Genomic DNA, 27,138 nt, shown 5'->3' with positions numbered 1-27,138 from the left:
TACCTGTTCTCGATTCTATCGTAGATGGCGACAAATCGTTATCCAGACTGCTGCATGCTGAACGCAGCCTGGACATCCGAAAAATGAAATGCAACCAAAAGGTTTCAAACCACCAAAAGGTTTACTTTTTTCGGATTCCGCTACGATCATCAAAAAATCGACAAAGCGCGGCTTGATCGCTATAGCTTTAAACTTTTTCCATCGTATCTTGAGCGGTTCAGAAGCGCGAAAGGTCGCCACCATCGCCATGGTCGACACCAAGTTTTGAACATGTCCAAAACTTCCGTAGAGAGATCGCCGTGGTTTTAGAGCGTATCACAATCGCCCCACCAGCGTAATAAAAGCGTCACATTCTTAGCTCTGAGGGGTAGCAAAAGCGTAACTGAAGCGCATCGAAAGGCCCCCATCGCCCATGAAAATTGCCACTTTTACAGTATTATGTAGCAGGAACCAACCATGAATGAAAGACAGTGATGCACCAGGGGGCATTTCATCAACGAGTTCGTCGGAGTTTTCACCGACGAATTTGCCATCAGCCAATCAGACGCAAGAATTTCATTAGCTTTTAACAGTTGTCAGAGGTGGACATGTCGGTGAAAAAAACGTATAAAAGGTTCCTTTGTCCACATACACTCAGTACAAATTTTTACTCTGTTTATCGTTGTTTGTTTGTCATAATCATTGTAAGTCAATGAAAGTGAATTAAGTTGTAATCTTTTCAAATATATCTTCATAAAATTGGCTCACATAAGGATACGATTTGTAGTTTGCTCGTAAGCCGGTTCTTTAATATTTATTTTACCCTTTGATTGAATGGATGACTTAATATATCTCTCTAAATTCCGTGGATTGAAAGTCAATCCATAATAGATTGTAGTCAGGAACCAGTCCAACATTGGATTGAAAGTTTCAATCGAATAAGATTGAATTCTAACTCTATTAGATTGAAAACTTCAATCCAACGTTTGGATTGGTCCCGGACTACAATCTCTTTCAATCTAAGGAATCAGAACAACAGCAGCAACATCAGCAACAACAACTACATTATCATAAGTAAAATGATTAACAAGGGATCTCTGAAAGTCTATCTTTGAATGGTAAATGCCATGGCGAAAAGATACATTTCTTCAAACCACAGCAGCGTGGTTTTGATGGGGACTTCAAGGGAACCAAAGTCCAAATATAAATGGGGATTGAGAAATAATATGTATATAAGCGTGTTGAGAATTCACATTGGCTCCATTGAAGTAAAATGAAGAAATAAACTGGTAATGCATGTTTGCCAATATAGTATGAGTTCATTCGACTTATTTGAGTCAAATAAACTCATTCTATATTGGCAAAAATGCATTACCAGTTAATTTCTTCACACACACACATACACACACACACACACACACACACACTTACATATACATACATACATATATATATATATATATATAATTACATTATATTATATTATATCATATTATATTATATTATATTATATTATATTATATTATATCATATTATTATATTCACGAACTTATGGGAAATATCGTCCAAACATTCCACCAGAAGTGTAAGAAATGTACCATATCGTTGAATTGCAGTCATAAAAATGCAAAACCTCCCTCAACCTTTTCCATATAAGCTTTGTACACTTTGAGGCTGACAAATTTCTGAATATGCCATTAACAAGTGAGCAACGGATCTTTTACTGACAAATGCAAAAGTTCCCTACTTTTGGAGCATGATACCCCCTTCTCTAACGACCCTTCCGCCGCTCGGTTACCCTATATATAGTCATATTTAGTGCAGCTTTGATTATCAATTTCCCAAATATTCCATGAAAATATTTATAGATTATAATCATTTTCATTTCAATTCTAAAAATGCAAAAGCTCTCTAGTGTTTGGAGGGATGGTTGGATGTTTTTCTTTAACAACATTTTTGATAGAAACAAAAATAAAATGAAAAAAAAAACTTTTACAAAAAGTGTGCACTAGATATCTGAATTTCAAGTCTGAAAAAGAAAAAAAAAAATCCCTCGTGTGGGAAAGGGGAAGAAAATTTTCCCTCCCACACTCTACATCCACCCCGCATATTTCCTTGAATGTATAATTATGTTTCTCCCTTTTTTGATAGAGAGAAAAATCGAGTATTTCACAAAAAGGGTGCACCACATCTCTGAATTTTAAGTCTGAAAATGCAAAAATCTTACTCATGTCAGAAGGGACACCCCCTCACACACCATCCCCTCGCACACTTACCTGAATATATACATAAAACTATTTTGGTGTAGAAGCAGAAATCGACTATTTCACCAATACATCATTCCATCAGATCTCTGAATTTATAAAGTCTGCAATGCAAAAATCTCCCTCGTGTGGGAGGTGAGAGATAGGGAATCCCCTCCAACACCCTCCCCTGCCCACTTCCCTGAATACTACTTTATTCTTTTCTTATACTCTGTTTAAACAACAATAAATATCTTACCAAGAGTGTGTACTATATCTGTGAGTTTCAGGTCTAAATAAGCAAAATCTCCCTCGTGTATACCCTATCCCCCTTCCACACCTTCTCCCGGCACATCTGCCTGAATATGAATGTTTTTTACTCTTTTGATAGCAACAAAAATCGAACATTAATTTTCACCATAAGTGTGCACTATGATATCTTTGAATGTCAAGCCTGTAAATGCAAAAATCTATACCTCTTGTGGGAGAGGATATACCCCTCTCCGCGCTTAGCGGTCGCTTTGCTCAATCGTACCTACACAAGTCTTTCCCCCATCTCTACCCCCACAATGAAAACGGTTCAACGCCTCTGGGATTGATTGTTGATTTAATTGAACGACTAAAATTGAATGACTTAATTCAAAGAAATAAAATGGTTATAATTTTATAATATTCATTTCTATTCAAAAAGTATGTAGTAGATGGTTCCTAGTTATTTCTATGGCATTTAGTGATTATTCGTAAATGTCATACAAATAAGTAACCATCTCCTTATTTATGTAGTGAACTAAATATCATGTATGCCGTATTATTCATTTCAGTTCACTTTATTTCTATACTTCCACATCGCGCGCGTGTGCGTATCATTATTGGATTGTACTCGTGCTGTAAGTGTGGATGATGACTATCGCCGATCGCCCCCACTCTCAGACTCTTCAATTCGTAGAAAATAAATGTAGTTTGTAGAAATATGGGCCACTCAATAAAATCGAACTTAGAAAAAAGGAACTGAAACACTCACACACACACACACACACACACACACACACACACACACATGCACACACAGAGGCACAAGACGCTCACGTTAAACAAGCTGATACACACATAATGCTAATTATTAATGTGAACATTCAAGACACCTTCATCGTCTGAAAGTAGCTACAAACTAGGATTAGGGCCTACAATATTTGGATTCCTGGTCATGGAATACCCTTGAAAAGTCATATTCTGGTTTTCGGGCTTCCTTCGATTAAATTAACCACATACAAGTATTATACATTGGCTGAATAATTAGCTATAATTTGCTGAATATGCCAATTGGGCTAATCAATATGATTGCTTTTAAGGTTGCTGAGGTATGGCAACCAATCTTATTCCACTTCAATATCTATCTGAAATATCAATCAACAAACAATTAATCCTGGTCATATGCAGGTTACACATGGTAGGGTGCCCAGTGTACCATATAGGCCTACTGGCATCGACTGGACCACTCGTACTGTACAGATGCTAATATGCTAATTATGATATTCTAGACACTTGCAATTTGGAAACTGTGTTGTCATGATGAATTCCTAATTGAGAAAACCCTAAAAGTTGTATTTTCTATGTTTACAGTATTGTATTGAAATGAGCAATAAATGAAGAGTTTGTTCGCAAAAACCGATAAGTCCATTTTTGAAGATTTTGAAGTACGGTCTCTGTCATAAAGTACAAAATAATACCTTTTAAATGATATATTGTTCACTATTATAAAGGTACATTTTTGAAGTCATGGTCAAAAGAAGCAAAAAATTTCTTGTTATTCTCTTTATTTTTCTTGACCTTTAATCGCACATATCTCCATTTGGCAAATATGGACTTATCGGTTTTTGCGAACAAACTCTGCAAATGTACATGTGTGTATTACATATCGCCTATGCTAATTAGGTTAAATGTGGAAACCAAGCTAATATTATTTTAACTAATACTAGTAGTCTGCAAGAATCTTCAGCTTATTGAGGTGTAAAACTTAACCAGAAGAAGAAGGAGGAGGAGGAGGAGAGGAAGAAAAATACTCTTTTAGATCACAAATCAACAACAGCAACAACAACAATAACAAACCTTGTACTTTAAATAAACAACTTTTCTTTGGTCATGTACATGGTTTATGGCGTAGTCTTGTACTATCGTACTCGCGACCATGCACTAGTCAGTTCACTAATGGTGATTATGATTTTCTTCGCGTACGGGTACGGGTCCGCTGGATCACAGATAGTTCTGTGGTCTGGATCCGATTTGAAGTGCGCCATCTTGTGATGATAAACTGGATAGGAAATGCGGAAATAGAGTGCCATCCGCTGCACACCCTCTGCCACTTGGTCACATTCATTTGTAAACAATGCTGGCAGACATCTAATCCGGAAGCAAAGGCAGTGGTTGTGCAACTACACTGCATGCATGCAGGCAAAACAATGTGTGGTGTGAATATGTAGCCTAGTAGAGTAGTGCATAGCTTCATTGCATTCACACTGCTACAGCTCAGTAGCTTACGGGTGTCCGACGTGACGGTACCAGCAGCAGTAAGCGGCAAGTAGTGTGCGTTTGGCTTCGTGTCGTGTTGCGTTCCACTTCAAGGGTACACTGTTCGTAGGACATTCAGTAAAAATCAGATTCTTTGAGACTCAGTACTAGCCGATATCCAGCTTATACCGTTTATTGCCTTCAAAGCCAAAGGGAGATCAAAGACTAGAAAGAGAAACCATGGCAGAAACGCAAGCTGCTCCCAAACCGAAAGATAACCCGTATAAAAACGAGTGGGCTATGTGGGCCAATGAACACTCGTTTGTCAGTGCAGTTGGTGAGTAAAAATGTTCCAAATCCTCCAATTTTGATTTCGTGTTTTTACTTATCGATCTAGAATTCTAACGTTACTTCATATCCCCATATGTAAAACTTACTCAGTGGTTGTTTGCTGAGCTACAACTTTGTAAGGATACTAACGTGGCTAGTTCAGTGATGTGGCTGATACTTAGTGATGGATTATAGATCTAGATCTACAGTAGTTAAAATTTACGGTACATTTGAATGTACAATATTATTGTAAGACAACCTTTCCCTTTCTTCATGATTAGTCTGATATGATGTGTAAAAACAACCAAACCAAACCAAAACAACAACAACAACAACAACAACAACAACAACAACAACAACAAAACAACAGCAACAACAAACAAAACAATTTTAGAAAATGAGGTCACAACCATGCAGAAGGAAAATAAAATTTTCAAAACCGGAAAATAAAATTTTCAAAACCGGACAAAAAAAATCTGTTTGCAGAAGTTTTTTATTATTGATATTTTTCATAACTTTCATGGCTCTAGTCTCCTCTGCTCTTGTATTATAGATAAATTACAGGAGGGGATTCCGTGAAGCCAGATCTTGTCTGCGCGGTACATATCCCCTACCACAAGATACAGTCACTGATACAGACCGATTCTGATCTGTTGATCTTTTGATCAAACGTGCTTTTTTTGAGGACCCTCTCCTTCTCATCCTTTTTCCTGAAAGTCCAACCTTGACGCAACCTCCAGTTCAAACTCCACAGGAGATGACTGGGAGGTCTACTCATCCAAGATCCAAGAAATCAAAACACAAACAACAAATCTTGAATATATTTTTCCTCATGATTTTTTTTTCTCTAGTATAGGCAGATGGTAAATAATGAAAATGATATGATGTCATTACCTTACAAGTCTGTGGTAGACCTTCACACAATCTTCATTTACTATTAAATACCGGTATCCTTTTAGAAGAAAATTTGATGACATCATCATCCCTTCTCGAGGAGAGAAGGGGGGCGGGATGATGAGGATGGGGGCTGCAGCCTCCTCTCTCCCACATTTTTGGCTCTTCAAAAGAGGAACAAAGAAATCATTAGAATTGAAAATCAACTTTAAAGAATTATAAGATTCAGGACTCTCCAATTTGCAGGAGATCCACCTAGAGAGTGTACAGTGTACATTGGCCCTTGATCCCCACTTCCTCCCCCCCCCCCCCCCCCCCAAAAAAAAAAGAAAAATAATGTTCAGTGAGCCTCGTGTGTGCAACTCATATTGGGGAGGAGGGATCACTGGATGCTGTACAAACCTACTTGGTAGAATCTGTCCATGCAAAATGAATATAATGAGCATGAAATCTGTTTTGTGAGTACATATGTTTACCTTGTGTTGTATTACAGGATGTTTGATATGAATACCTTATGTTGTATTCGATGTCATGATGACTTGCAAAGTTTGCGCAACTTCCTGGATACATGGAATGCCATCCAACTTTGATCTTAATTGAACAGATGCTGTAAATTTGAGACCTTTCATTACCACTGGTACCTCCTTCCTAAAATTTCAGTCAAGAGAAAATGGTTGCACTTGTTTATAACAGGTTGTATTTCACCTTAAACTAGTAAGAATGCATCAAAAGCTTAATCATGATCTTTGACCTTTCAACTATGTAACTTGAACTGAAGTATTGTCTAAGACTTCATGCTCTGCAGAGGTCAGCAGCTTTGAGTGTAGGAAGATTCACAGAGTGGCCAACTGACTGTGATGCATAATTTGATGCATTAATTCTCCCTATCGCATAGCTCTCCAGATCAGAACGCGTTTGGCACTCTAATTTTTTTACCTTTAATTCTTGGGATATAAACTTCCGGTTATGAACGCGCGATGTGTAAATGTACGCTTTTATGCACATTGAACGCCGAAGTACTAGTATTCACAGTTCGTATTAAATTCTGTCTTATAATCTGTCGAATAATAGAGTTATTTTCTAATCTGTAACTTTTTGATGAATAGGATTCTTCTGCAAAGTGGCCCATGAATGCTGGGCCAATGATGCAAAACAACAAAATTATAGAAAATATCGATAGATGACGTGATGTGGGTACACCACAAAACTGGAAGTGTATGTCCCAAGAGCGATCGATCAGATATCGGTATTGCAAGGTGATATCGCTTGATATCGGCTATGCGATAGGGAGAATTGGGGACAAGCTGATTTTACCAATTATAACACACATTCCCACAGATACCAGCTCAAGGTCACTGGTGTTTTTTTTTTGTGTGTGTGTGTGTGTTTTTTTAAAGACATTTAGGTCTCATGTACATGTACATGTAGATTGCCATACAAAATATATGAGTGTAGCTTTCTCATCATATAGAGTTATTTGATTTGTTTCCCTGTACAGTGATGCTGATGGGAGGTATTACCGGGGCCTTCGGCTTTGATGGAGCGTTCTTCGCCTACTACACAATGTATCCTTTTATTGCTTTCTGAAGTTTGTACCATAAAGCCTCTGAACATAGCAAAATTTATTCAATTTGAATGTATTCTTGACATCAGCTTACAATGTAGATGTCTACATTGTAAGTTACAGTTATGGATGCATTTAGAATCTGTACCACTGGAACCACATACTAGGTAGTATATAATTGTACTCTATAAATAACATTGGGTAAGCTTTGCAATGCACAATAAGTATGTGCAAATCAGTTACTGTCAATGCCTTTCAGTGCTAAAATTATCTTGACACTCTGTATTCTGCATTTGTTTTTGACAATTTTCTCATCATTGAATCTTTCTTTAAAATCCAGTGTATGTAGCCATAATGTCACTTTCCTGTGTGTTTGATTCTGGGATAAATTCCTCATACACATTTTCCATATCAAAAGGTTTAAGTTTGATGTACCGGTACTGATGTGAATTTCAGGACAAAAAAATATACATGAAAATATGCTTTTTTGAAACGCATCTGAGAGGCAATGTGCAACAGACTTGGTGGACATAGTATGACCAAAATTAGACTGATCTACAGACAGATAGTTCAGCAATATATTTCAGGGGTGGCATTCCCTTTTAACATTTGGTTCTGTGTTTGGGAGCACACCATGATAGTTGGTTGCATGATTTCTGGTTGTAAGATTCAGTTCATTCAGTTGGTATAGTGAAAAACATTAAAACAAACAACAACCCCAAACTCTCTTTCTTGTTGTGATGACCCTGCTTCTGTTTAATACCATAAGTTTTGTACTTTTTTATTGTGCAATCAGCCGAAAGACAATTCCCTTCACTGGTATTCAAATTTGTACTTACAAACAGTAACTAATTCAAGCACATCAGAATAACATCTCTGTTCTGTAATGTAATGCTAGAACAGAGAGCAATAAGTTTGGGGGAAAAAAAAACAGAAACAGGATTTAACAAAGAGCAACTCAAAACCCACAGAAGGATGTTTATTCATGGAGCCAGTCTGGTGTTTACTCATCAATGATGGGGAAAAATGCCATAGTTCTGTGTGTGGACACACATTACCTGTTCCTGCTATTCAGCAGATAGTACTGAGTTAAGTCATGTTGAGATATATTTTCTACTCTATCAACAAATAGTACAATCTTTTCTTGAAGGATGGAACCAAACCCTGATAGTTTACCATGATTTAACATCACACACTGGTATGCTGTGGTTATCTACTTTAGACCTGGTTTACTCATCCAGGATTGTTAGTATTGTATGCATGGAATTGGTGTGTAATGGAGGGCAGGCTTTGACAATAGATGGCTTTGGAGAGTGCAGTGGAGCGGGCAGCACTTCCTTGTTCAGGTGTCTGTAATTTGGTTGGTTGTGTATCATTCAATGCAATAACTGTGTGGTTTCTTCTCGAGGCTAATGTGTTGGTATCGGGGAAATGATTTGACAAATTTGTCACGTTTACAGGAAGCAGGATGCTTGGTTTAGACTCAGATGACATGAAATGTGATAACCGTGCAGGTCGTAAAATGACCAGGAAGAAGTAATGCTCATTTTGATGATTTTTGTTTCGTTTTTAAGTACCCAATAATAGAATAGAAATACAACTTAGATGAAACTGTTATAACATGTTGTATGATGCATTTCAAACCTTGAAAAAGTATAGTATTGTAATAAATTGACTCTTTGTTTTCATAATAGAAAAAAAAAAGACAAAGATATTATGATGAATGGTAAATAGTTCATGTGGAATTAGCAATAAAATCGACATTAAGGTAAAGGTTAGGGAATCACCTGTAAGAAATACTACCAATTTAACTTAATGACTGAATGGTTATTGCTGATTGCAGTATGATAAAATGAAATCTGTTTTGGTAGAGGAAACATTTTTTAAGGCTTAATGTAGCACATCTTTCCAAGTGCTGATTGCAGGATGAATTTAATGTCAGCTTGTCATAGATACATGTACAGTTGAACCTCTTGTATCCGGACAAGTAGGGACCGGGGCTCATCCGGATAAGGGATTTGGCCGGATACGGGAGACTCAATGCTTTATACATGTACATATATACATACACATGTACTGATGTAGCCCATTGTAGTACCACGTGTAGTAATGTGTTTACTGCAACCTTTTCATTGTTACACTCAGTAACAGACCCCAAAATAGAGGTTCGTGTTTGCAAGAATGAAATCATTTTCTTTTATAAATTGTTCAATATAATTCGTTGCTCAGCCAATGACTCGAAACAATGCATGTCTATCTAGTCATATCGACGGCTGTGTATGGACCTATATGTGGCAATGCAATATGAGAGGACTCGAGCGCATAATCTGTCCATGTTCTTGCGATGATTTGGGGATGTTTGGGGATGTTAAAATGTCTGAAGGTAAGCAATTTGGAAGGAAATTCGATGTAATGTATGTTAATCATATTGGAAGTAATATGTAATTCATGTGTGTTTGTGTAGGAGTTCTCAAGGAGTTGAAAATCCCCCTTTCCTCCCGTAATTATTTAAAAAAAATCACGGGGAGATTGCGTCCGTATAATAGAGAGATCCGGATAAGAGAGGTTCAACTGTATATGCAAAATTGGAGAATTAGGGTTCTATGTAGCTTCTGTAGATGTTTCACAGGAATGTTTGTGCTCCCAGAAAGAGGCACTCTGCATTGATCAAAGATCCAGGTTTAAGAACTTATGTTGTCCTATTCTATATCAAACAAAGGGCCCTATCTCATTTAAATAGGATTTATGGATATTGCCCTGTCTGAGCTTTCCATAGATTCACACTGCAACAATTTTAAAGTTAGAAATACAGATACTGTACAACAAATTGTGTCATAGCACAATTGTCACAACATGCCTCACAGGAAGTGATAAGAAAAGAATATGAAAAAAGAACTAGATACTCTAGTCTGCGATTTTCTTGTAATGATTCAGATTGGTATTTGCATGATTGCTGAGCAACTTTCTGTGAAAGAAATGTTATGATAAACTGTGTTTCTAAGTGATTCGTCACTTACATTGTGAGAGGCTCTAAGAGCGTGAGCTCCTTAACCTATAACCACCCCACCCCTACAGTGCAGCCAGTGTGTTGATCCTCATCATTGAGTATCCCAGAGGGATGAGGAAGAAAGGGAGTACTGTGGAGAGAAGGTGAGGAATCTTAAAGTGATATTACAGAAATAATGAAAATACCATTTATATAAAAAATAGTAATATGATATTCACAAAATTTCATTTATCCTAGCAAAGAGCACTTGACTTACATGTTCCTCTTCCAGAAAGCAGGGAAAATGATATTAACCTTCATATATAGTGTTTGTCGGTAGAAAGTCAAAAGAATGTCCACTGTTCATGAAATATGAAATTTTGTGGAATTCTCTGTATTTCCTTGTTGTTGTTGTTCTGCAATGACATCACAATCTGTAGTAGTCTACTCATCCAGTGATAGCAGCACCAAAACTTCACAATTTCTTATCTTTTGAACTCGATCTTCATATTTGGGAGGAAAAAAAATTCCTGTGAAAGTTAATGTACAGTATGCTGCATATAATGGCATACTGTAAAAGTGGTTTCTTTCGCGTACAGAAACTTTCGCGGTTTCCATCGGTGCCGACTTTTTCGCGTGTGTTTGAATTTGCGGTCGGTAATGATAGCGTTGTAACAAGCCACGAGTTCAAAACATTTTCGCGTGATGTTAAATTCGCGGTTCAACCTCAAAGGGCGAAAAGCGCAAAAATAAAACCACCGCGAAAGAAACCACTTATACAGTAGCTCAATGACCAGTTTCATTCCGGATGATGACTGTTGAATCAATGTACTGTAGCCTGTAGTTGACAAAAACCTTCAAGCTCATGATTTCTCTCTGATTTGTTCACCAGGTGGCAGAGTGTCCTTCACCCGTTCCTCCTCAAACTGTCGCCCCTCACCACAAACTACTTTGTCCGATTCATCCTCTATCTCCTGTAAGTTGTTTGTCTTCTCAGTTTGCCCCCTTTTCTCTCTCTCTCTCTCTCTCTCTCTCTTTGTCTCTGTATGACCTGACAGTGTACTTGTGCGATTGGAGACAATATTTTTGCCAGTTGCTTTTAATTCATAAATGTCTGTTAGCTTGCAAAATTAGCATAACAAAACACTGTGAAATATATCACATATTCTGTAGATTTGATAACTGTATAGTGTGCAAGGTTTATAGATATGTGTAGTTTATACGTGCTTGTGTACCCTTGTACCCTGTAATGCGTTTGTCATTAGCGATAATTGCAAACATCTGCATAAAAAAACAGCAACTACAAAAACACTGGAACCCTGTCTGCAATCATCTAATCCACCAAGTACCCCCCCCCCCAAAAAAAAAAAAAGAAAACAGAAAAAACAAACACATTTCTGTGGTTTTCATGTTGTATCTGTTTTATAATTTCTGATTTTTCTGATTTTCTGATGTTGTTTCACAATGTGGGCCAAAAATATTTCTCATTTTTACCCTTTCATTGTTTCAATTATCAAAAGCCTCTAAAATTTTGCATCTCTAGCTGATTCTCAAATTGGCAGCACTGTTTGGAAGAATGATGGTTTTTACTTCATATCTCTCTCTCAAATGGGCATAAGCATTCATTTTTCATTTTGTGCAGAATGGCTAAACTCAACCAGAACTCTCTAGTCTTTCTCCAATGTGGGATTCCCATGCAGTCAAAGTTAGAGTTGCCAATTTGATGGTGAAAAATGATATTTTTTGCAGTTAATTCTCCCAAAAGGACTTGATGTGCTATGGTTTGACATGTGTGCTCTACCACTCTCTACCATTCTAGGATGAGCATCCCTTGCATCTTCCAGTTCCCCACACTCCTGGGAGGCATCTGCCTCTTCATCGCCGCCATCATCTACTTCATTGCTGCCCTCGGTGGCGAGAGCTGGAAAGTCTCCAAGCGCACTGTCAGGCGGGACAAGACCCTCACCAACAGGCCCCCAGCCAACCCCCCTCCCCGTCCCCCCACTCAGGGCGCGGCCAACGAGGGCTTTACCGAGATCCCGCTGGAGCAGACCAATGGACAATAGTGGACAAGGCTTGAGACCAGATGGGTGGGGGTGGTTATTGGTAGGGATGGAGTGTTGGGCGGGGCATGTGGTAGGAGGATATTGGGGTCATTTGCCAACAATCTGGTATCTCTGTGGATGATTTTTGATCAGGTCAGACCCTCAGAGAAAAGAGCTGACGTGATATTTCTCTGTGAGCTAAATTGGGAGCATTTCTTTTCAATATCTGAAGCTGTACAAGAACAATACAGACTTTGTTATTTTCGTAGGGGGTATGTATTTATTAATTTGTAGTGGCAGTAATAGCTGAAAATGTCAGCAGTCGTTAACTCTTTTGTTATTTATATCTTTGTGCTGGAAGGGAAATGCAGTATAACTGCAAAGGAAGAGACAAGCAGAGAGGTTGACTAGGCAGTATAACTGTATGAAGATTAAGGAATGGTGTCATAGTCAAAATATGAACTGTACACAATGCAGAATTATGATATAAGCAAAAATCATATTATTACATCCAAGATTAGGTAGGGATGTATGCATGGCTGTAGAGCTGAGTTGTACTTCTCCATTGGATAAGCTTTAACAGACAGTTCTCTTGTATCCAAGAATTCATGTTTATGAGTGGCAAGAAACATAAGCTTTTATTCTCTGCATAGTTGTTGTGATTTTGTTGTCAGTAACACATCTTATCAAGCTACCCAACAAGCCTGGTTTGTTTCTGCACTGATTTAAGACCCTCACATTATTTGGTTTATTCATGAACTGCTAGGACTCTAGAATGTGGAAGTCAAGGTGGAATATCAATGTGGCCGGTCCATGGAGTAAGCACTTGATTTCAATAGCCCACAGTGTGCATATTGTCCTAGTTACAAGTTTGTGATGTTTTAGTTTAATACTCAAATAGAATGAGGTGGGAGATTTGAATGAATTGAGTAAAGACCTCCCTCACACTGAGCATTGTCTCTTTTTCTGTGATGCTAGAAACAAAAACCAATCACAGCTGCAGAGAAAGCAATAGCATTTAGAATGAAGCTACAAACTCTGGCCAAATACCGTTGATTCAGTTAGCGGTTCGCCTTCTCTCGATATATCCAAAGAACTATGGTTGTGGAAAAGTTTAATCAGGAGTTCATGTGACATTCATGTCATGTAAGTTTATAGTGTCTAGATTTATACCTCTTGCTATATGATATACAAGTGTAAATACTGGTATATTGTTACGTGGGTCATGTTATAAGATTATGTTTGCAAGACTATTTGTTGCATATTTTTCTTTTGTATTTTCAACTAAATGTATGTAAAATGCATAAAATATTATGGTGGATTATTGCATGGAATAGTTATCTCTTTGATTTATCACAGCTCAAATATTCAGAACACATGATGACAATTTTTTTTCTTCTTTTGATAGTCTTTTCGTGTTTGGCCATTCAATCATTTTGTTGCATTATGAAATATGCATATGCAAGAATTTATGGTGAATTGTTTTTAATTTTTTCACTTTTCATATTAATATTCATGATGAGATGTCACCATTTTCGTAATAGCTATCATGAATTTCAGTCTTTGTCACTGAACAAAGTTGGTAACTCTCCACCATTTTCCAGTGCCTTTTCAGTAGACCAGCGTCCTGAAAACAAGAAAAACACCCCACCTATTATGGGTTAGGTCTTCATTGACAGCACTAGTAAATGAGAAAGTTTTCTGAATGTCAGTTTGTCTTTCACTCATTACATGTAAAATATAGATTCTAACTTTTGATACACCCATATGACGTCTGAGTAATGAGTTTGTTTGTGTTTGATTAAATCAAGAGGTGTTTGTAATAACATAATGCCATGTATGATGAAGACAGAGGTAGAAAAAGATTTAAACAAAATGAGAGAGCTAGAGAGAGATGGAAATAGATATTAGATATAGCTGTTATTTTTATGTACAGATATTTTCGCAAATGAAGAAGTCACATATATTTTCATGAGATGACGCTTTCGTGATTTTGACACCGAGGCTATCATAAAGTGCACTAATGCCTGTCGATAATATTATCTTAAAATCATGCCACACTACAATATCTATCTATCTATCTATCTATCTATCTATCTATCTGTCTATCTATCTATCTATCTATCTATCTATCTATCTATCTATCTCTATATCTATCTATATCTATGAATCTATCTACACATACACACACACACACACACGCACACACACACGATTTTAATCACTGTAAATCACTTGACAACCGGAAAGTTGCTCAAAAATTTGTGTATTGAAAATAAACTGATGGTGTCCAGCAAGAAAACTTTCCATAGGAATTTTCTCTTGCTATTGTTATTGTTTGGCTAACATATCAACTATGAATTACCAACCATATACATAAATAATATGTACAGAATTTATGTGTATATATATATATATATATATATATTATATATATATATCCATATCTATATCTATCTCTCTATATATTTACATACACACACACATCTCTCTCTCTCTCTCTCTCTCTCTCTCTCTCTCTCTCTCTCTATATATATATATATATATATATATATATATATATATATCATATATAGACACGCATACACACACACACACACAAACACACAAATGTATATTTCGTCGGCCTCATGCCAGAAGGACCCTAACAGTGTACAAAGTCTATGGTGTTAAGGCCCTTCTGGCATGAGGCCGACGATTTTATCCAATGAAGAGCGGAATGAAAGCCAGCTTGTCAAAACCATAGTCTTTCAAAATGGCAGCCATCCAATCAATCACTTTCACATGAAACAAAAACACTTCTCAGTCTTACAATCCTCGGAAAATTGAAATCTGTCTCCTTGTTGGAAGTGCACATTGCAGGTGCAAACTGAAAAGAATATGTATCGTCAGATCTCCCCTATTCACAAACATGCTATTAATGTTCCTATATACATGAGATAAAAACAAAAACAATAATATATTCACAACTTCATGTAAAAAAGACCAAGTGATGAAGAGAAGATGAATGAGACACAAATTTGTGTTTTTATAAAATATATTTTACATCATTCATCCCCATTGTGAAATAAGTACATACAGAAATGCTGACAGTTTTGCATCCTTGAAATTTAATTTCATTTTTTTTGCAGTTTGCTTTAAGTTCCATTCATTACAAGATGCCGCAGAATGAAGAAGCAAGTGGATTGTGATTTCTTTTTTCTTTTCTTATTGCGAGTCGTCACAGAGTAGGACAAAAATAAAAATTTCCTCTTTGTTCCACCTCAAGAAAAAAAAAAAAGTTGACAAGTTTAGAACACAACAAACAGACACATTATAATATGCCGAAGAGATTATAATGTATCCATTCTAAACAGGATATTACTGTTGTCATCAAATCAATATATGAATTGAAAATAATGTTGAAAAACATGCCACCATATGGGAAAGGATTATACTTCTAACTCTGTCATTTTCAAAATTAACTTTCAATTGTAAAACAGCTGCAATAATTCCGAATGGTGAAACAATATCAAATAAATCTTGACTTTTTTTATACAAAGTGATGCATAAGAGCATATGAAGTCACTGTATATTTGTTTCCTGCAAGGAATTTTTACATGCCTTGGAAAGAAAGCTTCTTCCTCGTAATTGGCACATTTGGTGGCAAAACTTCCCTGAAAGGGAATGAAATCAGTTCAAAAAGTTTTTGCAAAAACCAAGTTAAACAGTACAGTTAGAATATACCTAAAAATATCTGCTGTAAGTATACACATTCCTCACTTTTGAAAAGAAAAACAAACCAATATCGGTATATCATTGAAAAATTAACAACAGTCTTGGTAGTGAGAAAAATGTGCATTACCAAATGACACCAAATCACACATTTACAATATCAAGAGTCTAATTCCAAACATGCTTATAGAAAGTATGCATGTGAATGATATGATAAAAAAAGTACTACATGAATACATGACTTTATCAACAAATGATTAAGGAAATACAAAAATAGACAAAATAACATCAAATCTGAGAATAGAAAGATTTTTTTCTGTACCAAAATTAAGGAATGATACATCTACTTAAAGCAGGTACACACTTGGAGGATTACTGCATCACAGCATGCCTGAATATATCCCTAAATTTGCAAAATTTTGATTGTATGCCAAACTCATCAATCATCACTATCACCACTGGAATGAAAGATGTGGAACTAAATGCCATAAGGTCAGTGAAAACTTTTCAGAAAAAAGAAATAACCAAAAGTATGTCAATTGTCAGTTATCACTGAAATTAAAGATGTGGAACTAATGGCAATTACATAGGTCGGTGAAAACTTTTCAGAAAAAAAAAAGAGGTAATAACTAAAAGTATGTCAGAGTATGATCTATCATGTCATGGACGTAGTACAATGTCTATTTTGGTGGAATAAAAAATTGCACTACTGAGTACTTGGACCAAACGACCCCTCACTTTTTTCCTAATTTCAGTTGGGTTATCCATTCTACAATAAATGCCTGGAATAATCATGTGTGCATGTTGACCCTCACTGTCAAGGATTAAAAGGAAAATAATTTAAAAATACATGCTTGTGGTCAACATCAACAGCAACTGCAACAAATAACTCAGTAATGGCCAAATGATATGAACTTGAACTCAAGTGTTATGAATATGAGTGTTTTTGAATAATCATTGGTATGAAGAATGAAGACAAAAGTGTGATATACGGATAGAAAGGACTTACTTACCATCATCTACCATCCCTCACCCACTCCCCATACCGTTAAGTTGCATGGATCATTTTGTATTGACACCTGCATCGAAGAATGCGAACGAGTAACATGTCATATATGTGATGTGCAAATAACCAGGCAGTACTTCAATGGTAGCTACTGCACAAAACATCCGCTCATTCCGCCTACTTGTACGAGCTCTCCTACGTTAAAGCTACATGTTGCCAAATTGGATAATTTTTGGAATACAGTTTAAAAATTTAAAAATCGCAGTCAACTAGTATATCATATCTAAACATCTGCACAAGAATGCTATATTTGAATAGCAAAGATATAATAAAAACAACTAATTCTTTTGCACACTTTTTATTCAACACATACATATATATCAAAGTAAATTTCCGTCATGATAATTGTGACTTAACTGGCATTCATTTACAATAAGAAAATATGAACTGCTAGTGCATCATATTCACATATTCACGTGCTTCTAGTGGGAATGTGCCACCTAATGTGCTACAGCTTCAAAACTCTTATGCATTGTACTAACGATGATGTTCAACATTGGACTTCATCCTGCTACTACATTACGAATAATCACATCTCTCTCTCTCTCAATAGTTACTAGGATTATAAATCTGATCCTTGGATAGTATTCATGTCCACTTCACTTCAAGTCATCACACAAAAAAGATAAAATGAAATAGAAAGACATCCATGAAAAGTCACTACACTTAGCAAAGGCTGAGAATAACATACTCTTATATTTGCTATACATACTCTCTATATACATAAAACCAATCAATTCTTACAGAACAAGGTAGAAAAAAATTGATGTGGAGCAAAATCTCAGACTGGTAATCCAATTATACACACATGAAAATCAACAACAAATGAACAGACTTGAAGAGAATATTAGAATGGAGATGTTTCTTCACCGAGGATTATGGGTTACATGAATTGAGTGCTTATTCTATTAAAGGCACTACTGGAGCTCTAAAACGAGTTGAACCAGGGACTTAAATGTTGGGAGTCAGTGATATCATCCCTTGAGCCATGACATATATGTTTCTTTTAAGTATAAAGGCTAGTATGATTTCTGTTGGAAAACACTTTAGACAGGGTTGCCAACCTCTGCAGATTAAAGGGATGATATAGTTGAGATGGGGGATTCAGATTTGAACTTTTTTAGAGATAAATAGAAACCACTTCTGAACTACGAAAGAGCATACAATTCCTAAAGAGGAATTCAATGTTTATTTTATGAAAAGTGCTTTTGAATGGCCGAGATATTAAAAAAAACAAAGAGATCATAAAAGGGAAGGTAGGACCATTTTGTTTTTACTTTGTTTTTGGATATCCCGGCCATTTCCAAATCGATTTTCATCCAACACACTTTGTATTCTCCTTAGAATAGTATGCTCTTTAGTTTAATATTTCGTTAGTGGTTTCTAATTATCTCGCAAAAGGTTAAAATCTGAATCCCCCATCTCATACCAAATTACACCATCCCTTTAAGAAGAATGAAAACATTGTGATACACAGTAAAAACATTTGCAAATTAAGATCTTATTCTGGTTAAAAAAACCGATGTGAAAACTGTACATATCAGGCATGCTCATTCAATTAAGAAAAATATAATTTTCATTTCAAAACCATCTTTTTCCATTTCATATGAAAAAAAAAAGCAACAACAACATACCAAATATTCTAAAAATACTCCAATTGGCAGCTTTGATTTAACCCTTTCAGTGTCAGGCACATTGGACAGTGTGTGCAATGCTATGAGGTTTTCTGTGCCATTTGGCTTTCAAAGCACACAAAGATTTAATGAACATCACTCAGAGAGGAAATACGCACAATACACGTTGTTTGGATATTTCAGAATAAGTAGGGAGTGTATTTCATTGTTATTGTGTGAAACATGATGTGACAAATCGGCAAGAAATATAAATGATGAATGATGGTAAATAAATCATGGTATGTGTGTATGGTTTAAATCAATGTGATACAAGTAATATTCTTCACTTCCTCTTGTGTGTATGTGTGTGACATGTAATTAGTTATACATTTTCCCTCCTATTTTCTGTTTTTCTTTCTGTTTGATGGGACAATTCAAACAAACACTGTTTCTTGGAACAGACTATGAATGTCACTGCACTTACAATACGTGGAAAATTTGATAAATACCGCCAAAGTGAAATCTGGAAAAGTAATCTGGAAAATTATACAAGGAATCCTAGTAAAATAACACAGTAGATGGCGATCCAAAAATAGAATAATAATATGTAGCCTAGTATATTCAATGGCTACATTTTCATAGAACAGTGCCACTGCTCTTTCAGCCCTCATACTTGCATATCATCTTATTCTTATGATTAAAGGACTGGTTCAAGGGCAAAACTTTGGTTTGGGTTTGTTTGTTTGTTCGATTTTGTCTTCTTCTTTTTTTGCCATGTACTGTTTGAAAATTTGCAAAACTTATCTCAACGATGATAATAATAATGATGATAATAACAATAACAACAATAGATATCATTTATATAGTGCTTGATATGGGCATTTCTAAACACATTTATAAAGAAATGAAAATGTTGAATTAAGATACAGAATATGATAACAAACATGGTGGTATGTATATGTCAGAGAATGAAAAAAAAAAGTGATGCATTGACTAAGTGAGGTACGAGCAGTGATTTAAAATTGCATACACTTTCAATGTTTTGAATAGACAGCTTATGCTCAGCAAAATCATTAGATTTCATCACTCATCACACTTCTACAGTTCAAGCAGCTGAAATGATTTTGGAAGGCACAAAGAGAAGAAGAAATAGGGAAGTGGCAGGTTTGCCTCATACGCATGATTTCGCTCAACTTCGTCCATTTCCGTCATCTTTCAGACCACGAAGTAGCCACTACTTTTCAACCATTAGGTCTTCACCAGCTGATACATGTGACACAAGACATTTCAATAACTGAGCATTTGTACACGGTTAGAAATACACATCTACGCAGACCTACTTTCTAGTTCACACACACAAATACTATGCATCTCTTCTACAGCGACTTTCAACTTTCATCATCAGAAAAAAAAGTAGCTTCAGATATTTTTCCACGCTAGATTTAAAGCAGTCATGATTTCTTTGCGAAATCTAATATCATCTACTCAACAATGACTTAATTCGAAGGGAACATCAGAGAAGTATGCCTGACCTTCACGCTGGACTCAAGACAGTCACATCTTCTTGCATAAATCTCTGATTGTCTACCATGACATCTGTTCCATTAACTTGTAGCATATGAACTACATGTGACTCCACATCCCTCTACTCATCTAATGAAATAAATGTAGAGAGATAGATATTTAGGTTGATACATTGACAGAGAGAGAGAGAAAGTAACTAATCAAAGTGTTCAATGCATCAGACACTCACATTGCTTGAAAGCAAACATGTCTCCAATGTTATACATCAAGAGTGGAGTGCACAAACACACACTCACAGACCTCTCACATGTCTACGTGCCAAAGGGTATCTTTGTTCTCTTTGCATCACCCAGGCCCAGCAGGGCGGAGCTGCGTGGGTACCATCAGATGGGGGTGCTGTAGCCCGGCTGCGGGGGCGCTGAGGCCACCGACATGGCCGACATGGTGGAGATGGTGGAGGTGATGGACGCTCGCCTGGGTCTCGGGTGGATCTTGGCAGACTTCATGTAGGACACCAGCTGGTCTGGGATCTCAGCTAGAACCTCCTTGGCTAGCCGGGCCTGACTCACCACAACGTTGTCTGAGTTCTCAAAGTCCCGGAATGGAACAAACTGGTGAGATAGACAGAGACGGAAAGAGAGAAACATATGACTTTGGCATATTCTACTCTTCTTAAAAAGCCACCCCAAAATTTTATCCATTTTGTAAGAAAGAGAGGAAATAATCCCTAAAGGACAGTGTAAAAATGATCAAAATCAGATAAGAAATAAGGATGTTATGACATTCTGAAATTTCACAATTTTTCAAAAGACACTTCTCCACCAGTCGTTATGAATATTCAAATTAGCAAGTTGACAATGTCACACTCTCACAATTTTGTTATTCATTCAGTATACAGAAGTGAAAAAAATCTCACATTTCAGCTATATAAATATAAAACTTGCCTTAAAACCACCCCCCCAAAAAGAAGATATGTTGACTCTGATACATCTTTGTATTGAAACATGTTTTTACTTGTATTAGCTAAAAATAACAATTTTTCTAATAAGCCAGTTCGTAGTTCCACTTTGTGCATGAGCAGAAACAAGGTCATTCGGACCAACAGGCATAATGGTTTTTGAATTCACTGGGATAAGCATCTGTAATGTAATGATTATTCATGAGATACTTATAAATGCTGCTTGCCAGCACATCCACCTGACAGCAAAAGTGGAATTTGGCAATATCAATAGAATTGTCAATACATTCAATGCAAAATAATGAAATGGATGCCTTCCCAAGTGTAAATTGACGGATCGTTCTGCTCATCTGGTCTACGCAACTCTATTCTTTGTTTGAACAGGATTGTGAATCCCATAAATTGTTATGTAAAGCTTATGCATTATGTCGCTCTAAAACAAGTTAAGTGCCCCTAACCGACTGAGAAAAGAGAAAGGTCATTCGTACCAATGCGCCCATGAGCTAACTCCGAACTAGCTTATTCATACATAACATACATGAAAAATTGTGTGGGTATGACATCATCACCTCGCTCATTTGAACATTCATAAGGACTGGTCAAGAAATATTTTTGCGAAAAAGTGTGAAATTTCAAAATGTAAGATATTCCTAATTTCTTTGCCTATTTCTTCTCCCCCCCCCCCCCCCCCCCCATTTTGTATCAGTCTGTAGGCAATATTTTTTTGTTCTCTTTGAAGTTTAATTATTTTGCGGGTGGATTTCCTCTTGAAGGCATCATCTGGGCCATCCAAAGGGAGTATATGGTATGGTGCACAAACAGGAGAGAAAGATATATAACAAGACAGAGAGAAAAATTCAAGGGAGTGCAAGAAGAAAGATGACAAGTGTGTACATAAAGTACGGCAAAATCTTTCAAATACTAGCAAGTAGACAAGGACAATTGACACTGGAATAACTCATAATAAATTGAAACCATTCCTTCATATCCACACTGATCTGCACTTTAAAAAATAACATCGCAAACACAGTCTCGCAACTGATTTTGTACAGCACTCATAATACGTAGTAACTGCCTACATACCTATGGGGATACACGGAAAACCTATCAGTACAACTTCAGGCAGATTTCTTTTGACATCAAACTGTGGACCACAGCAATTTTGGGAGATCCGATTACTTCCCCTCAAAATATTTTGTGCATGCATTATTATTAAATACAAGTACAACAATCTTTTCATCAGTCTACCAATAAGTATACTTGGTAGATGGTTCATATTACGCATGATTGAACCTATCATGGCAAACATTATCAGCCATATTACTACTCATATTAGCACTACTGCTAGTGCTAATACTAGTGGTAGCAGATGGACTACCACTATCATTACTACTACTAGTGCTACCACTACTACTACCACTACTACTAGTACTACAGTGCACTCCCATTATAAGGAACATGGTTATAACATCATTCTGCTTACAACAAAGTAATAATTCAGACTGCAAGATTATTAACTCTGTGTTTTTTATTGTTTATTTGTTCAGTTCTAACAACATTTCGATATAACGAAAGAAAACTACCGGTAACAAGGACTTCGTTAAAATGGGAGTCCACTATACTTATACATGTATTACAACTACTGCTACTACAAAAATAGCATTAGTATTACTAGTATATTACTGTTACAAATATCACAATTATCAAAATCCTTATCATCCTTGTGATTGGAAAAGTGACTGCAGCAACCCTTGATAAGAGAGAGAAGCTCCCACTGACCTGGACGATGTCCCGAGCCGCTGTTCGTCCCTGATACGAGAGTCTGACCTCATCTCCGTCCAGTTCCTCCATGTCTGCCGATGGGAAAAGATGACCACAGTATTGGTAACACTGACCAATGGAATGCTTGTATCAGAGAATTCTTGTTGGGACATGAAACAGTAAAGCCCCGTTTCAACAGAGCCTTTCAAACTAGAGTTACCAAGAAAACATGCGGTTAACTTTTGGGTAATCTTTTTTTTTTACCCTGCCTGTTAAAACAGTTCCCACAAAATGTTGCTTGGACGTTGTTGCCGTAACTTTTGCCAAATTCTACCCTAGTCAGCTAGGGTAATTACCATGCCATGACTCTCTCTGACATTACTGTGACATTACCCCAACAACCTTTCCATTAGACTGCAACCATGCCACCATTCCTTTGATACACTCAACACACATGTGAAAAAGTGCAGACAGAGAATGATTGACACATCACACACAGATCAAGTGCTTGGATTGTAACCATCGATGTCTATGTACAGTCAAACCTGTCTATAGCCGCCACCCAAGGGAAACAACAAAAATGGCCATTATAGACAGGTGGCCGCTATAGACAGGTTGGTAGCCATTCTGAATTTCAATACATGCATTTTGTAACAGCAGAACATACCGCATGTAATTCCTTAAAAACAACAACCAGCAAATAAGTTTGCATGTGCAGCAATACATTGGGGATTTTTGTTGTGCAATTTACTTCATTTTATTTTATATCTTTTTTGTTGTTGTTGCATAGTTCTGTTCTTTTGATTTTAAAAGATAGCTTTTCGGGCCTGAGGAACTACTCTGATTCGTACCAGTTTGCATGAATGGGGTTCACAAGTGAGTTTGAGGGGGTTGATAATTGTGTGAAGCTGATGTAAACAACAAACAATACCCAGACAAGTACCCTATTGTCCTTATTCAAAGGGATTTTAACACTAATTAGTTGGCATTTGGTAAAATGCTAAGATGTTATTAGGAGTTGTTTTTGCCTGTGTAGCATCTATCCAGGGCAGCATTACTGAAGCTTAGATCTAATCTAATCAAGTTAGTGGTAAGACGGCTTTTCATGGCAAAAAGCTGCATTAATTTTGCCAATGTCTGTGTGAATGTGACTGAGCTAGGACTCAATAGAATTCACGCAATGAATGTAAAAGCTTTGTTATTCATGGCCGATTCTTAATAACGGTTCAGCTAAAGTTTTGTGGCTGCTATAAGCAGGTAGATATTCACCACGGGATACAAAATGAGTGGCCGCTGGCGGCGTTAGGCAGGTGGCCGCTATATAAAGGGTCTGTAATACAGCAATTTCGTGCAGGGGATTTTTCAGTGGCTGCTATAAGCAGGTGGCCGCTATAGACAGGTGGCCGCTAAGACAGGTTTGACTGTAGTTGAGATCAGTGATTGCACCATGATTTCTATGAGCACAATCTAGAGCAACAGGTGGCCCTGGCCGATGGGCGGGGTAGTCACATCAGTGGACTACCCCCTTCGTGCAAACTTACTCGGAGAAAGTTTTCGGTGTGTGTCTGTTAAAATGGTACCCCTTGCTCTCTCCTGCAATTTGATTGCCCGAGGTAAGGGATTTCTCCTGTTATTCAAGTCCAGAAGCTATTATCTTACCAATTCACAACACTGATCTAACACTATCAATTTATGTGAGATATCAACAACTTAAGAAATAGATAAATTAATTAACAAAATGAACGATGAATCATAGATTTTACATTGTAGAGATCTGTGCTCTGAGATAAGAATGAAAAGAATCCAAGAGAAGCTACTCACTTGCAAAATTCTCCTTGCCTACGCCCACAATGATGATGGACAGTGGTAGTACAGCAGCCTGAAACCAGTATGGAGGGGAAAAGGTTAGTGTCAGAATCTTATCTACAAGGTAGGCAATAGCTCACTCCTTCAGCTCCAGTTCCAAAAGCATCAGAGTTATTTCTTTAACTCGTTGAGGACAAGTCCCAAGTATACTTGGGCGGGTGTCTATGGGAAATGCGTGTTGTAGCAAAATCAGTCTGCCCTAAGTGGGTAAAAATCCTTACACAGAACCAATTTGTAATTTGCCGTGGTGATCCATTTTCAAAAACTGAAATTTTCAAAATGAGACAGTTTTTCCAGTTTTCCTATTTCCAGCTTCTACTCAGAGAGTATGAAGAAAGACAGATGATAAAAACAGGCACATTGTGGCACTATGAATAAAATTACATCATGAGATATAATGTAACACCAGAAATCTTCATGCGCATTGCAGATTTGCAAAAGTAAAATGGATTCAAAAGTTTTTGTCAACACAATGCACTAAATGCCAGTCACAAATTCATTAAGGTTTTATGCCGTGAGAAAGGCCATTTGCAAAAGTTTATTTGCAAATGTTTATAGTTTTACAGGGGCAACTCTTTGAGTCTGGTTGTTCTTACATTGACGATAGCTTCCTTGGTCCGTGCCATGTCTGTGATAATGCCGTCAGTGATGATGAGGAGGACGAAGTACTCAGATCCATCACGCTTGGCCGATGCAAACCTGAGAGAAGAAGTGATTGGATCATGAAATGAATTCCTCACACCATATGATGACAAACGGTAGGACTTGACACTAACCATTTTGTATGGTGGCCTGTTCGGGCCACTAAAATCGTGATATCTGAAATTTTGGTGGCCCCCAAAAGTTATGTAGTGGCCTGAAAAAAAAAAAGAGAGCAAAAGTAGCAAGCCATTATGAATCATAGTTGCCTGATCAGGCCATTAAAATATGAATTTAGTGGCCTGACACCAATTCTTAGTGGTCCCAGGCCACCAGACTGCTGTTAATGTCGAGTCCTGCAAACATGGAATGGGGCTGGGGGTGGGGGAGACCTATCTCTAGATAGAAAGAGAGCATGAAAGACAAGATGATAGATGATGCCATCGTGGACTTAAAACAAGAGACAAGAGTATGAACAATTCAAAGACAATCCTATCACAATGAACTAGGAAGCATTTTGAAGCAATAAATGCTACTAAATGGGAGATCACTACAGAAACATTCCATGGTGCCCACTAACTGACGATGGTATTCTACACATGTACCATGAGGTAGTAAGACCTTGAAAGGATTGTTCGAGGAATCGGAAAGGTATGGATGGGAGGATTCATGATGGAGAGGGTTTTAATTTGGTAGAATTATTTTACAATAGAACTAATGTGAAGTGACTATAAAGAGAATGAGGGAACAAAAACAATGAAGAGAGTTGTAAAAGGTACAACAATGTGGCATCGTAAGGGGTTTCATGTTTACGGTATAAATGAGGGAAGCCAAAGATGAAATTGTGGAAACTAAAATATGATGATATAAACCAAGGTAGGAAAAATGAAAGTTTGCAAACCACTGTGCACAAAAGGAAGAAAATGGAAATGAGAGGAGATACAAAGATATTTTAATAAGTAGGGCACATCACAAGACATTTCTGTTTATGGGAGAATGTCTGAAAGACAAGGCTTTCGAAAGAGGAAGGCTAATAAACCATTGTTTGATTACTGTAATGATTAGAATGACAGCATAATAATGTATAATATATACTATCATATACTACAATACTGCATAATATATACATGTATCATGATATACAGCGTTATATGAAATGGAATTACAGCCGTCTTCGAACTTATTTTTTCAAATTAGTGAACAAGTTATAATTTGATGCATAGATTAAAAAATAGAAATAATGGGAAAATTGACTGAAAATGATAGAACATTCTGCAAGAGAAATTTTCTTATTTTTAATCATTATGTCTTTACTACTGCTAATTCGCTTGCACCAACACTTGTAAAAGTACTTTACCAGATTGATTTAGTAAAAAAAGCAGAATTAGATATACAGAACTGTGAAAGTTCTAATGAAATACTGAAATTGGTTGTAAAATAAGAAAATTTTA

General features: G+C 36.8%; 2 protein-coding genes across 2 annotated transcripts in view; one reads left to right on the top strand and one right to left on the bottom strand.

Moving 5' to 3' along the window:
* The first annotated feature begins 4,738 nt into the window (after nt 1–4,738).
* On the top strand, nt 4,739–13,731 carry LOC139721461 (cytochrome b-245 light chain-like). Its single transcript, XM_071632777.1, has 5 exons — nt 4,739–5,064; nt 7,450–7,516; nt 10,591–10,665; nt 11,394–11,477; nt 12,321–13,731. Exons 1-5 carry the CDS (start codon nt 4,968–4,970, stop codon nt 12,565–12,567), a joined length of 570 nt encoding a protein of 189 aa, XP_071488878.1. The 5' UTR covers nt 4,739–4,967; the 3' UTR covers nt 12,568–13,731.
* Nucleotides 13,732–20,750: 7,019 nt separating this feature from the next.
* Nucleotides 20,751–27,138, bottom strand: part of LOC139721460 (copine-8-like) — a 32,688-nt gene continuing 26,300 nt past the window's right edge. The window contains exons 15-18 of the mRNA XM_071632776.1: nt 25,645–25,747; nt 25,004–25,061; nt 23,201–23,274; nt 20,751–21,074 (exon numbers count right to left, since the gene is read on the bottom strand). Coding sequence (XP_071488877.1) covers nt 20,847–21,074; nt 23,201–23,274; nt 25,004–25,061; nt 25,645–25,747 — 463 coding nt within the window. The 3' untranslated portion in view covers nt 20,751–20,846. The remainder of the gene's footprint in view (nt 21,075–23,200; nt 23,275–25,003; nt 25,062–25,644; nt 25,748–27,138) is intronic.

Source organism: Diadema antillarum, unplaced genomic scaffold (assembly GCF_040938485.1).
Source record: "Diadema antillarum isolate AM-2024a unplaced genomic scaffold, OU_Dant_1.0 scf00000143, whole genome shotgun sequence".
Lineage (NCBI taxonomy): Eukaryota > Metazoa > Echinodermata > Echinoidea > Diadematoida > Diadematidae > Diadema > Diadema antillarum.
Note: the sequence above shows the minus strand (reverse complement) of the source record. Positions and strands in the feature narration are given on the sequence as shown.